At 38.5% G+C, this 14,313-nt stretch overlaps 1 protein-coding gene across 5 annotated transcripts in view; it reads right to left on the bottom strand.

The window, feature by feature from the left end:
- Positions 1-876: 876 nt before the first annotated feature.
- Ntrk3 (neurotrophic receptor tyrosine kinase 3) overlaps positions 877-14,313 on the bottom strand; it is a 366,758-nt gene continuing 353,321 nt past the window's right edge. For 3 of the 5 annotated variants that reach the window (XM_006970041.4, XM_076545353.1, XM_015996205.3), the window contains 3 exons: positions 11,838-11,879; positions 6,662-6,820; positions 877-1,138 (listed from right to left, as the gene is read on the bottom strand). In XM_006970041.4, coding sequence (XP_006970103.1) covers positions 953-1,138; positions 6,662-6,820; positions 11,838-11,879 — 387 coding nt within the window. In that variant the 3' untranslated portion in view covers positions 877-952. The remainder of the gene's footprint in view (positions 1,139-6,661; positions 6,821-11,837; positions 11,880-14,313) is intronic. The other 2 variants (XM_006970042.4, XM_042278302.2) reach the window with 1 other exon arrangement.

Raw genomic sequence — 14,313 nt, forward strand, 5'->3', positions numbered from 1 at the left:
AGTGCCTTGAGAGGATCCAGACTTCAGTGGTTTTTAGTTCCTCGGTTCGGTCCTTAAAATCCATCAAGTCCAGTTCTTCAGGTTCAGAGGATCAAACCTCTCCAAACCTAGGAAGGAACTTGAGGGTGATTTACATCTAGAAGGTTGGGGTTTGCTCTTCCCGGAGTCCCCCACCCTGACTTATTCGGTGTTTAAGTGGCTCGTGGATGGCTTTGCTCTTGAGTGATCTGGTGTTGGTATTTGTTCAGTATTTGCTCGTAGGTGTCGTCATCGATTCCCAAAAGCATCAGGACTGTATATTTTGTAGAATGGAGAAATTAGAAAATTGTCCCAACGAGGAGGAAAAGAGTGGAGGCAAAGGTCAAGGCAGACCAGAGATGTTTCCAAAGGGCCTGGACTTCCAGAATTGTCTCCTTGCCAAGCATCATCAAGGGATCACTCATGTGCATTTATGGTTGTATACCACCATGCCTCCTCCCATCCTCTCTCTCTCTCTCTCTCTCTCTCTCTCTCTCTCTCTCTGCCAGTCAAGACGAAGAGCTCTGAAAAGTCAGAGCTGAAGAAGCATGGGCTACAGCTTAAGTCAAGGGAATTTCATTTGTGTTAATAATAATAATATTTAAAATGTTCTCAGTTGTTAATGTCTTATGGTTTTCTGTATCAGCAGCGTCTCTATGTATTAGAGAAGGTAATTCTCTGTAGATATAGATAGATAGATAGTTATATATATAAATATATATGTCAAACTGCCTTACAGGGTTTCTTTCTTTTGTTTTTGTTTTTGTTTTTTTTTTTTTTAAATTCAGTGTTGTATGTGTAGCAGGCACTTGAGTTTATATGAAGATGTTCGGTTCAGTCAAAGATGGAAGAAAGGAGTTGAGATGAGGAAAAAGTGGATATGAGGCAGGGAGAGAGGAGGCAACAGAGTATAAATGCTTGGCCACCAGTCACACTAGCCGAGAATGTCCAGGTAGATTGGGGTGGCCTTCCCCAAAGCATGGAGGATTTTGTAGATCTCCTTAATATTCAGCCGCTGTTGGGGTTCCCTCTGCCAGCACCCCAGCATGACGTCATATACCTCTTTTGGGCAGACTCGGGGTCTCTCCAAGACACGGCCTTGGGTGATGCACTCAATGACCTGAGAGAGCAAAGAATAAAGAAGTTATATCCAGAAGTTCATTCAAAGCTCATCCTTGGTCCTGGGACTCCTACCTAGTAACAGACATTAGCTTTACTCATCAGAGTAAACATATAGAGCCACACACACAGGCTGACAGCCAGGTTAGGAGGCAGCCCTACTTTTCTTCTCTGCCTAGGCAGATGTTGCAGGGGTGATGAATGGTGCAGGTAGATCTCATTGCTGCTCTCTGTGCTGGACCTGCTGGGCCAGAGCACATGAACTCCGACTCCACTCCACACTGGTACCTATCCTTTTTATTTCACAGTTCTGTAGTCCTGGTTAACATCTGGATTGCCTGAGTAGCATTCCTCTCCTACCTTGTTATAGAAATTGGATCCAGACCACCCTTTCTCCACCATCTTAGCTTTTGTGATTTTGAAAACCACTTATAGAGCTCTGTCTGTCTGCTCCCTACATACCTGTATGCTCCCTGCATACCTGTCTACTTCCTATATACCTGTCTCTTCTTAGTTGCCATTTATTTTCATCTAACTGTGAATATATGTGTTATGCATCTGTGCATGTGTTTGCATGTTCACACATGTGTGTTTGTGTGGGTTCACATGAGAGGGTAATTGGGCACGAATGTGTGTATATATTCATTGTAGAGGCTCAAAGTTGAAATTGTGTGCCTTCCTTGCTTGAATACCACTGTCTCGATCGAGGCAGTCTCTCCCTAAATCTGGAACTCACCATTTCCAGTGACTCCTCTAGCCAGCTGTGCGTGCCTTCTGCTCAGATTTCAGGCAGCTGCCACACCTGCTTGCCTGTGTTGTCTGGGTTCTGTGGATCTGAACTCCAGTTGCCATGCTGCTACAGCAAGTGCTCCATCCACTGATCCATCCTTTAGCCACTGGTTCCCATTTGTAGCAAGCTCTTCTCCCAGCCACAGCCTCTGTGCAAACCATCCTACTTGCTTCTGAGCATAGGACCTTTGCTCAGCAAAGTCTACCCTCCTCTCTGCAGTGAATCACCTGTCTCATTTCTTTTAAGATTTTTTTGCGAAGTATTTTATTGATATGCACTTTTAAAATTCTACTATAACAACAACATTTCTCCCTTCCCTTTCCTCTCTGCAAAACTCCCATCTACCTCTCCCCAATCTCACTCAAATTCATGGCCTCTCCTCCCCTCAATTGGTATTATATGCATATAGATACATATATGTATACAGATATACAGATATATTCCTAAATATAATCTTCTCAGTTCGTATAACATTATTTGAATGTGAGTCTTCAGGGCTGACCATTTGGCAGCCAATTGGTGCTCTTCCCTGGCGAAGAGCACCTCTCCTGCTCCCGACTTTCCTCGGCTGCCCATAGCTCTTTGTGAGCTGCTAGAGTCACTGCTACCTGGGTGGCCAGCCACTTCAAGTCAATTAACCTCAGAGGATCTCGCCACCCTCGTCTGAAAGACTGGGATCTGGAGTTCCAGAAGGAACCAATGCAGCAAGGAAAAAAAAAAAAAAAGTACTCTACTGAGGGGATGGCTGCAAGGTGCAGGAGACCCAGGCACGTTCTTTCCAGCTCCATTCCAATTACTCAAAGACATTTCCTTTTAAATGCCGGGAATTGAACCCAGGGCCTCAAGAGTAGGCAATTTCTGTACTACTTATCTACACTCACAGTCCAGATACATTTTAAAAGAATTATTTACTTTCCCATTGGTGTGTAGCCATTCTACACAGCACTACGTTACATAAGGACATTTTAATACAAGTATATTGTACTTTGAGTGTATTCTCACGTGTAATACCGCATTTCCCCCATTTTTTCCTTAATTTTAACACTAGACTTTATTTTCTAATTAGAAAATGCAGTATTAAGCTTCATCCTGGCATTCTGGTTTTCTTTGGTTTTGTTAATTCTCTTCGTATCATTTTCTGTCCCTCCCCCTGATACCACTCTCTACACTTCTGCCCCCTCCACACCATCCTTTCTGCTCTCACATCCCAAGTGTCCTCATGTAGGTTTCCCGTGGTGCCTCTTTTTCCCTCCCATCACCCCCTTTATAGCTTCATACCCCAAATCACATACTCACTCTTCTGTGTACGCAAACTGACAAACATTGTGAGCCAGGCTAGAAATCAACATGGATGGTTTTCAAGAATCAAAAAGTATTGTCACCAGATGGCCCAGACACACCACTTCCAGGCATGTACCTAGAGGGCTCACATCCCACCACAGACACTTGCACATCTATGGTTATGAGTGCATTGTTCACAATAGCAAGGGAATAAACTCTCTTTTTAAAAAAGTTTTGTTCAAAGAAAAATGGAGAAAATTATGTATGGTTCCCATTATGAGCTGCCATCTGCCTGCTATTAGGATAGCACACACTGCATTTGGTTAATCCATTACCAGCCAAATGCCATAGTTTATCCACATTTCCTTAGCTTTTAACCTCTTCTCCTTTATATTCCAGGATTCCATCCAGGACACTACACTGTATCATCTCCTAACAGTCCCCCTGGGCTCTTCTGGGAGGCCAGACATTTCTTTACTGAAACTGAAATATGTGAATTTTTTCAAAATTTCGTCTAATTTTCAGGTTTCTTTTAACTTCTATCTAACTTTAGCACTGTGCGACTTCAAGCAAGTTACCTCAAGCTTGGGTTTCTACATTTGAAGTTTGATTGTGATGATAAAAAAGCAAACAAGAGTTTCCTGTAGTCTGGGATCTGAGCAAATGTTTGCCCTGTCTTCCCCATTAGCATGTATTTTATTGGGTGAGAACACCCCTCTCCTCCTTTCTTCCCCTGTTTCCCTCTTCTGCTCTTTGTCCTTTTCTCCTTGCCCCTCTATCGCTGCATCCTGCAGAGCAGGGCCTTCTCCCCAGTGTCTGGGTACCTCACATTACTCCGACCTGGAATGACCTTCACTGTGCTGGCCCCTCTCTCTTCCCACTCACTGTGGAGTCTGTGATGGCACATTGGGATTGCTTCCTTGCCAACCTGGTAAGTCTCTGGCTGCTATGATTACCATGGTATCACACCTCTCCCCATTTTCACCTCTACCCTCTCTACCTTCATGAAGAAGGGTTCAGTTCAAACTGCAATAGCTGCTGCTTATGCTTAGATCAAAGGCACCCTACTGTGGGATGGTCTGTATGTCAAATTGCTCTGATTGGTCAATAAATAAAACACTGATTGGCCAGTGGCCAGGCAGGAAGTAAGTGGGACAAGGAGAGAGGAGAGTTCTAGGAAGCAGAAGGCTGAGTCAGGGAAACTGCCAGCCGTCACCATGACAAGCCGCATGTGAAGACACCGGTAAGCCACAAGCCATGTGGCAAGGTATAGATTTATAGAAATGGAATGATTTAAGATATAAGAACAGTTAGCAGGAAGTCTGCCACGGCCATACAGTTTGTAAGCAATATAAGTCTCTGTGTTTACTTGGTTGGGTCTGAGCGGCTGTGGGACTGGCGGGTGACAAAGACTTGTCCTGACTGTGGGCAAAGCAGGAAAACTCTAGCTACAGCACCCACTGGTATCTTCTCTAAAGCAGAACCACCCAGGCTGTAGACTTCCACAGTTAAGCCCATCACCAGTGATTGCCAGTACCTAGTTGTTGCTGTTGCTGCTGTGGATGGAGCAAGGGAAGTAGTTGAGGTAAGAAAGCCTGCTTTCAAGGGTAGGGCCCTACCATCTTTGAAGAGGCCACAAGCACCCCATCAGCTGCTCTAGCCATCTTAGGGATCCATGACAAGATTCTGCTAACACCAACAGCACATCCATCCAAGGACTCTTCTTTCTTTGGTTACCAAATACCACAGAGGTTGTGCCCAGATGCATGCATGTGTGTATTTACATGAATATAAGTTCATATACATGTATCTATATGTGCAAATGTGTGTGTCCCACCCCTAGGAAAACAGTACCAATTTAAATAAAACCCACCACAACAAATAGCTTCTATATACACTCTTTCCTTAGTCTATAAGTCCACCAAAGTGCTTGTTCTACTTTGTTTTACTTTGGAAATTGAGGTCAGGCCCCATTGAGTATACCTGCATAGTAAGATATCACAGATAAAAAGAAATGCCTTGTTTTGTTTTGAGACAAGGTCTCACTTGAGCTAGGCTGTCCTCAAACCTACATGTAGCAAAGGATGACCTTGGCCTCCTGATCCTACCACCTCTATCTCCTGTGGGCAGGGATTACAGACAGGTGTCACCATGCCTGATTTATGTGGCACAGGAGATCAAGGGCTTCATGCACATTAGGCAAGTATTCTACCAACCGAGCCACATCCCCAGCCTTATTTTTTTGGTCTCTGAAATTCAATTAAATTTCAGGTCAGGACATAGAGGAATGGAAATGAACATAGCTTCTAAGTGAAAAATACTTTTTTGAGTATTCGAATGAGATTTTAATATAAAAAGGTTTCAGTGTTGATGATTTCAAAACAAGAAAAAAGAGTACCAAAAAGCTGGCGTTTCTGTAAGTCAGCTGCTGAGGAGCCCCACCCATGCTGTCTGTGGACCGTGAGGAATCTCTGGCTCAACATGGCTACATTCTGCACGTACTTGAGATGTATCTCAGTGTCATTTAGAAATAGAAAACTCCTAAAACCACAAGCCAAGCCATCTCCTTGTCTAGTACTCTAAGACACCCAGTCTCTTCCAAGATGCCAAATACCACCCCCCTTTCCTTGTCCAAAAGCTCAAGGGGTGTTTTTGTGAAAATTACTGTTACTGCACCTAAGGTGCTTAGAAAAATGCCTATTGGTAATTGTTAGTTAATGTTAAAATGCATTATCTACTACTTTAGCTCATTATAAATTAAAATTATGAAAATTTTTAAGTATCTATTACTGTGCTGTCATTGGTTTATTTTACTCTTGAACACCTGCACATAACTCTGAACTTGGCCTTTTCAGTCAATTAGGGATCCATGTGTCTCTGTGCCTGGGGTAGCTCAAGCCTTTGTAGACATAAGTAGGGGGTGTTTCCACAAGATGTCACAATAGAACACTTCTCAGCTGCTCTTTGTTTTCACTTTCTGTCTTAGTGAAATGTTCTTATTTTTTTAATTATAATTTAATATTTATTCACAATATTGAATACATCCAAATAAAAAAATAAAACAAATTATGTCTTTTAGGAAAAGAGGAGAACTTGTATTAAGTGGGTCCTTGCACCAGGGCTCTCAATACTTCTCTGTGAGGCCTTGGTGCTACCAGTTAACAAGATTGCATATTTGCACATTTATGGAATGTTGTTATTTTTATGTGTAGCAGAACAAACAGAACCCTGACTCATGTCTCCATTTAGACTTCCAGTTCATGCTCTTTTGACAGTTATACCCATTTTCTTTAGTTACAATCTTTCCTCCACTAAGATTTTCCTCCTGGTTTTTCCTGCATCCACTCTGCTCCCTCCATAGCCCAGCTCTCTGTACACTACATGCAATTCCTGCTCTGTGATCTCTATTATCAGCCTTCCCCCAAACCAGATCCTGACCTGTCCCTTTGTTACCTCTGTGTTGGAGAGCTGGAACCATGGTTGCTTCCCATAGGTAAAGATCTCCCAAAGGATAACCCCAAAGCTCCACACATCACTCTCCGTGGTGAACTTCCGGTACATGATGCTTTCAGGAGGCATCCAGCGGATGGGGAGCATGGTGTGTCCTCCCACCTAAAACAGGTAAAGACAGAGGCACATAAAGTTACCAAATAGACAGAATCAACCAGAAGTCTCTACCTTTCTTATATAAATGTACCCTCCATGCATTGGATCCTAATGTGGCCATGCTTTAGGCAACCTGAATTCATAGGTGAATGGAGATGCCAACATCAGTGAACATTATATTGAAAGCAGCTATAGGTCAGACCTGAGGGAAGAAGGCAGACTTCTTAACACTGAGCATGAAAACTAAAAGTGAGAGAGAAATAAGAGTCTGATACTAGAATAAAATCTTAAAATGTTTCTTAAAGAAAACTCCAGGAGGAAGCCAGGAGAATTACCGGTGTGAGCCTCCAAGTATAATAGTGGCCACAGACATTGAGTCAGACACCTGGACAAAGGTGATCAAGGCACAAAAATACACTATGGACATCTAATCTGTAGATTATTAATTTCTGCTCTCACATTTCTCATCACAACTTGGGATCCATGCTTCATGTTGGATGGAGACTTCTGGAAGCCCCTAAGCCCATTTGTTAATAAGAAATTGGATGGATAAAAAGAATAGTCTTCAAAATGCTTAGTAAGATACATCACAGGATATAGTCTTTAAAATTAGCCTGAAGAGATACTGGCTATTTGTGTGTTTACCTATGAGAGTCAAGAGTAAGAGAAAGTCACTGAGAAGGGCAAACGTTTGCAATATGACTGAGAGGAAAACCGCATAAATATTTACTACCACTGGGTTAGAGATATTAGCACACATGAAAGAAAATTCACAACACGATTCAAAACTCAGGAAGGAACTGCATCATTACTAAGCAGAACATCAGAAGTTGGACCTTTCAGCTAATGTGTGAAATTTGTTATGAAAGTGCTTGCTGTTGGTTAGAAAAGAAAGGAGTTCTGTGTATGTGTCCTAATAAACTGTTAACACAGTCATCTTTCCTGATGGACCAGTTGGGTGGACATCAACAGTGAGCATTGGAAAGCAGATGGCAAAAGATATGAAAACCTCATATCTAAAAGGGTAGTGTGTATCTTCTCCTGGAAACATCCTAGAAGAAACCAGTCTTCAGGATGTGTAGAAAAATCACTCAAAACCTGAGACTTCTGAAATCAGCATAGCTTTGTGTCAGCTGTAAGGACAATGCAAGATGTTTCCACCTGGGAAGCAAAGATCAGGACTCTTCACTACACACAGGTTTTCAAAGAAAATAAAGTAAAAGCAAAGTCACCAGAAATTGACAAAGGATGATACTAGAAGAATAGAAAAAAAGGAACGTAAGATATGCTATGACTTGAGTTTCACAACAATAGAGCAGATACACCACAAGAGTGCAATTTAAATCTAAATAATGCTTGCTAATTTGGTGGCTAAAGGTAATACAATAACGAATAAGGGCTTCCTATAAAATGGAAGCAAAGTAAATAATATTACCAATAATGTTAATAGTACCACTGCTGCTACTGCTAACCTAATTATTGGGAATGAAATTTCCACATAATCTTAAACATAAGTGGAGAGAAGAGTAGATCTGGAAATAATTAAAAGCCCAATAAAGACTTTATCATTAAGAGAGGAGAGAAAAGCACTCATAGATACCAATTGATTATTGATCATAACAATTTACACTTAAATATGCTTGCAGAAAACTTAAAGCAGCTTCTAGAAGAATGAAAAATACGACATGCAGCTTCCTAACCAGTTTCGGGAACACAACATCAAAATCTCTCATCTTACACAAAACACCACAAAGGGGGCGAGCAGCATTAATGAACAAGAATTACAAAACGGAAGTGAACTCTAAAACTTGTGGACAGTAAGCATAAATGTGTTATTACTACCTCGAACATGGGAGGAAAATTTAGGTTAAAAAAATCAGTGGTTCACATTATTTAGAAAAGCTGTATTTAAAACAAAATTACAAAAAATATTGAAAATAAAACAGTGAAAGTACATGGAATAAAAATCAAACATAATCAGCCATATGTGCACATACTATGCACATATACATATGCATACAAGCTAGCATGCATATTCACTGTGCAGATGTGTATGGCCAATTAAATTTCCTTTATTAATTTCTTTTTAGACATTTTGTGTTTTTTCTCATGTGAAACCCTGAATTTTGCAACTTAATATTTAAAAAGGCTTGTCATGTTTATTCCAAATTGAATGTTTTATATAAAGTTGAAGAAATGCACCATTATGATAATCATGAACTTGTGTACTCAGATACAACAGTAGCACTATGTGAAATATACAGAGATTTTACACATATAAAGAACAAAATATAAAATATAAAAACTGATGAAGCCACCACAATGGAAAACTAATACATGCTAATTTTTTTTAATTTACACACTTCAATTACATATAAAACCTCAAAGAACATCTGAAATTTCAAAGAAAAAAATGAATACAAGGTAAGAACAAGAAACATTTCCCATACCAAATAAAGCAAACTATAAATAACAGCAAAGGAGTAATCTATTAAAAGGTTCATTGGAAGCAATTAAAATAATAATATTTAAAAGTATTTTTGTAGTATGAACTCAAGTCTTATTCATTGAATCCTATGGAATATAACTGAGGTAATCTTTAGAAAAATATGTAGAATTTAAGTAGTTTTAGAATAATTAATATATAACCAAACTAGGAAAGAAAATAAAACCCTAAAAAATTACATTGAGAATAATAAGGAATAAATAAAAAGACAAAATTTAAAAACAAAACTGATTTGGTATAAATCCAAACAAACAGAGATGAAAAAGACAAAACTCTTGCTTGATCTACATAATGAATTGCTTGTCTTCCAAAGTTACAAAAATCGTTGGCAAGGTTAATAAGCAACATAGAAGAGAAAACTGTAAAATGCTAAAATTAAAAATCATCAATTTTTAAAATACAAGTTTAGTGACTGATTTACTGGAAAATATTAATGAAAATCTGAAAAAAATGTAGAAAATTTGAGAACAAATATTAAAATTATAGCAAATAAAATAGAGATAGGATAAAAATAAAAAGGCAGTCTTATTTATGAAGTCAACTAAGGCTTTCTAATCTGTATTTTTCCAATGTAAAAAGCATAAATACTTTCTCAAACCATTCTCTGTGGCTTAAATTTCTCTAAAAGCAGAACTGGTCTAACAACACAGAGCCTCAAACATACAAATACAGATAAAGAGATTTTATCTATATGTACTGATATAGCCATTTCTATTCTAAATATAATTACCAAATCCAAATAACTTATTGTATCATATTCAAAATGTATCAAAATAATAACCTTAGGAAATCTACTGTTCCATTTGTCTAATTAAAAAATAAAGAAAGGAAAAAAAATCATTCTTCCAAAAGATACTAAAGTTTTCTAGTACTGTTTTCTGATTGAAATTCCTAATCTATGAGTAAGGAAGAAAACTTTTTTTTTTTTGGTTTTTTCGAAACAGGGTTTCTCTGTGTAGCTTTGCGCCTTTCCTGGAACTCGCTTTGGAGACCAGGCTGGCCTCGAACTCACAGAGATCCGCCTGCCTCTGCTTCCCGAGTGCTGGGATTAAAGGCGTGAGCCACCACCACCCGGCCAAGAAAACTTTTATTTAATGAGATAAACGTCACAAAGTCTGAAAAACCTAAGAAGCACAGAAGGGACATCATTTCCTTGATTCTGTGAAACTGTCCAGGAAATCCTAGGCAATGCAACAAAGTAATTATTTTGTTAAATGGATATAATACCAAAATGGCCTCTAAATACGTATCTCTCTATGCCGAGATTAGTGCTGCTCTCAAACCTCATCAAAGAAGTCTCCTCATGCAGCGACTGGTACTTAACACAGAAACTAGTAACTGGTCAACCTGCAGAGAATACGTGCCTTTGAGAGCTTAGCCATCTGTATCACACCCCTTCCTCAAGACTCAGGGACCACTAAGAAGAGGGGGAGAAAAGATTGTAAGAGCCAGAGGTCAGGGATGACCAGAGCAAAACAGTGTCTTCTGGCCATTACAGGAATGAGGCACTCATGAACTCCCAGCTGCTGTGCTTGCCTGCACAAGACCAAGCATCAGCATTCTAGCATGAAGGGGGGAGAAGTTCATGAGCCCCGACTCCTGACTGAGGTGTCATGGAGATTTGGTGGATGAACACACTACCAGAACAAAGTCAATCTATGAGTTATTAAAATTAAAAAAGGAAGACAAAGTTTGAGGAGTAGAGAGGTGGAATAAGTGTGGGAGGGGTTACAGGGCACAAATATGACCACAACACATGATATGAAGAGTTCTCAAAGAATTAATAAAATATCTATTTTAAAAAGTAAATATATAATGAAATGTTGAAACAGAAGAATCAAAATTGTCTGTTGTCTGGGAACAGCATGTTATACAAAACAACTAACTAAAAAGAAATTGAAACTTTGATAGCTCAGTAAGATACCCATATAGAAACACAATAGCCAAACTATACTAACAATACCATAGTAACTCAAAAAAGAATTGAAAATAAAATTGCATAATACCAACAAAGCACTTAACAATCTGAGACATAACTCAGCTTCAGATGTATAGGTCTGTTCAGGTAAAAGAACACGAAAGAGGACCAACATAAATGCAAAGTTTTTTTTTATCATTTTCTCTAAAAAAAGGTTTGGTGGAATAAGTCTCTCATTCATTCTTAAAATACAATGAAAATTTGAGTGCAATATAAAATTTAAAACCTCCTATGGAATGGGTTATGGAAACTGACAAAATGAATTCAACTTTATCTAGAGTAGTGATTGCTTAATTAAAGACTTGAGCTAGAACGATGATGGGGATTTGTTTTATCAGATAGCAAGACATTTTATTGCACTACATAATGAATACCCTGTGTTTAGCATAGGGATAGACAATATATTAGTGTAACAAAATAGAAAGCCTGGAAACAGAACCATGTATAAATACTAGAGTTTAATATATGAAATGATGGGTTAGTAATTAAAGTGTTGGGACAATGAACTAATCATTTAAAAAATACACTTAGATACCTACCTCACACCATATACAAAAATCATTTCCAGATGGATTAAAGAGCTAAACATAAAAAACAAAACAATAAGAATATTAGAAGAAAACTTACAAAGGTATTTGTATAACCTCAGGAGCAGAAGACCTTCCTACTTGATATACACTTAAAAAGTCATAAAGGATATAATTTATAGACACAATTTTGTAAAATTAAATATCAAAGACAAAATTCATAATTAAAAGACAAGTGACAGAAATACCTGCAACATATGTAAAAGACAAATTATTATAATCATTAATAATAATAATAATAATAATTTTTTGTAAAATAGTCTTGCTAAGCAGCCCCAGGCTGGCCTGGAAGTCTCTGTGTAAACCAGGCTTGCCTCAAGCTGGCAGAAGTCCTTCTGCTTCTGCCTCCCCAGTGCTGGGACAGACAAGGAATTAAAATCCATATGATAGTTAGATAAGCAAACAGACAGACAGATGAGTCAAGACTAAGAGCAGACGAGCCACAAAATAGCTACAAATGGCCACAAACGAATGGAGAGATGCCAAGTCAAAGAGCAGAGACATGGATTTTAATGACATTTGATAAAAAGGGAAAAGAACGGTTGCTATCTGATGTTGGAGGTGTGAGACCTGATGCTCTGATGCCAGTGGTGGGACTGGAATCTGCTTCTGAGGGCACAGTCTTTGCTTTATCTGTCCACACTGACATTGCAAGAGCCCTGGAATCCATCGACTTCACTTCAGAAGTAGTTCAAGAATATTGTCTTGTGTGTAGGTAAAATTATTTGGTTCAAGGCCCTTTTTTGTTGTTTCTAAAGGAGGCAGAATATATTCATTTTTAAAGGTATATATGATGACTATAACAGAATGTAAAAATGCTGCATATACTGATATGTTAAGTATCTGCAGGACAATAAATGTAGTAAAATACAGCTCGTTCATAAATAGTTTGCTATTATCATTTATGTAAAACTGGAAATACATAAACATAAGCAAATATATAGTAATAGTGTGTAATTTAGTGAATGATATGAAAGGGTCCAGAAGCTACTAAACCAATAGTTTTCTATAGAGACAGAAGTAAGGAAGTTCCAGATTTTAGTATATATATTTCTATAGTGTGTGAATTTTTACAATGATTGGGTATCACATTTTAAAATTCCAAGATAAAATCAAACACAAATATTTGACTAGACAGACAGAAACCAGCAGACATAAGTACACATAAAAATATCAGTTTTGTAAAATAATTATGTTTGTGATAGAATATGCTAGAATGGTTTGTCTCATCTGGTCTCTTGAGTGAAAACAAACAGAAATCAGTAATGTACCAATACATCACTCTGGGTATATAATTTTAAATAATGGAACCCTCCATTTGATGCTAGTATGTGTCTCAGTTGGTGGGTTTTTATATATATACAATACAGAGAAAGTTTTAAATTGAAATCTCTGTGTTCAGAAAAGAAGAAATTCAAGAGTGCTGGGTGTAAACCATGATGAGCCTAAGTATTTGAGCAGACAACTGTCAGAAGAACATAACTAGTCACAGGGGCTCCCTTCAGAAGACTTTCATGGAGTAGCAGCACCAATGTGGGTGAAATTTATACTACATTCCTCCAGGAGTAAAGTTGATAACATGGCAAAACCAGCAAAAATTGGAAGTCAAGAAACCCTAAACTTTGGTATGATTTTTGATGAGTACTTAGCCTTTATGAACTTAAGCTTCTTCAATTTCAAAATATGAACTAAACAACAAGGCTTCCTCAGAATTATGGATACAAAAACCTACTAGGTATCACTAAATATGGAGATGTACACATGATACAATAATTGCTCACTGTATACATCTCCACATATTCCTGGACAATTATAGTAAATGTAACTTCCTTTATTGTCCATAAGAACCCATATTGATTTCCTTCCAGCATCACTAGAAGACTCAGTCTGGGACAAGTAGTGGTCTAATAATTCACAACGAGAAAACAAAACCCTGAAAAGGGGGTAACATAAACTAATAAGGTCCAGGAAACATGCTGAAGAATGATTCTAGAAAAAAAAAATGTAGGAAAACAAAACTTGGAATGAATTGCTAGGGAAGAAGCCCCTGTCTGCTGTAGGACGCCTTCCACTGCCCCATCACTCCTTTCCTCTGTCCCCTCTTACACACCCGCATGATCAACGAAGTTGGGAATTAGGAAATGCAGAAGGAGGAATTGCTTAGGAGAGGCTTTGCTCATTGGGTTTAGATGTTAGTCTATAGAAATTAGGTGGCCATGGGTCCCTAAGACCTGTTCTTTTGTTTCTGTCCCTCAGTCTGTGCAGGATTCATTGGGATTCTTTGCTTCTTAGACCACCATGTAGGTTGACTTAAGAATATGAATCTTCTTTAATTATTAAGTCTGTTCCCCATGAAAACCATCATCTTAGACATATGAGGATGAACATGAGACAGTATGAGTCACACTGTCTACAGAAAATTCTCTTT

The sequence above is a fragment of the Peromyscus maniculatus genome, chromosome 1 (assembly GCF_049852395.1).
Source record: "Peromyscus maniculatus bairdii isolate BWxNUB_F1_BW_parent chromosome 1, HU_Pman_BW_mat_3.1, whole genome shotgun sequence".
Classification (NCBI taxonomy): domain Eukaryota; kingdom Metazoa; phylum Chordata; class Mammalia; order Rodentia; family Cricetidae; genus Peromyscus; species Peromyscus maniculatus.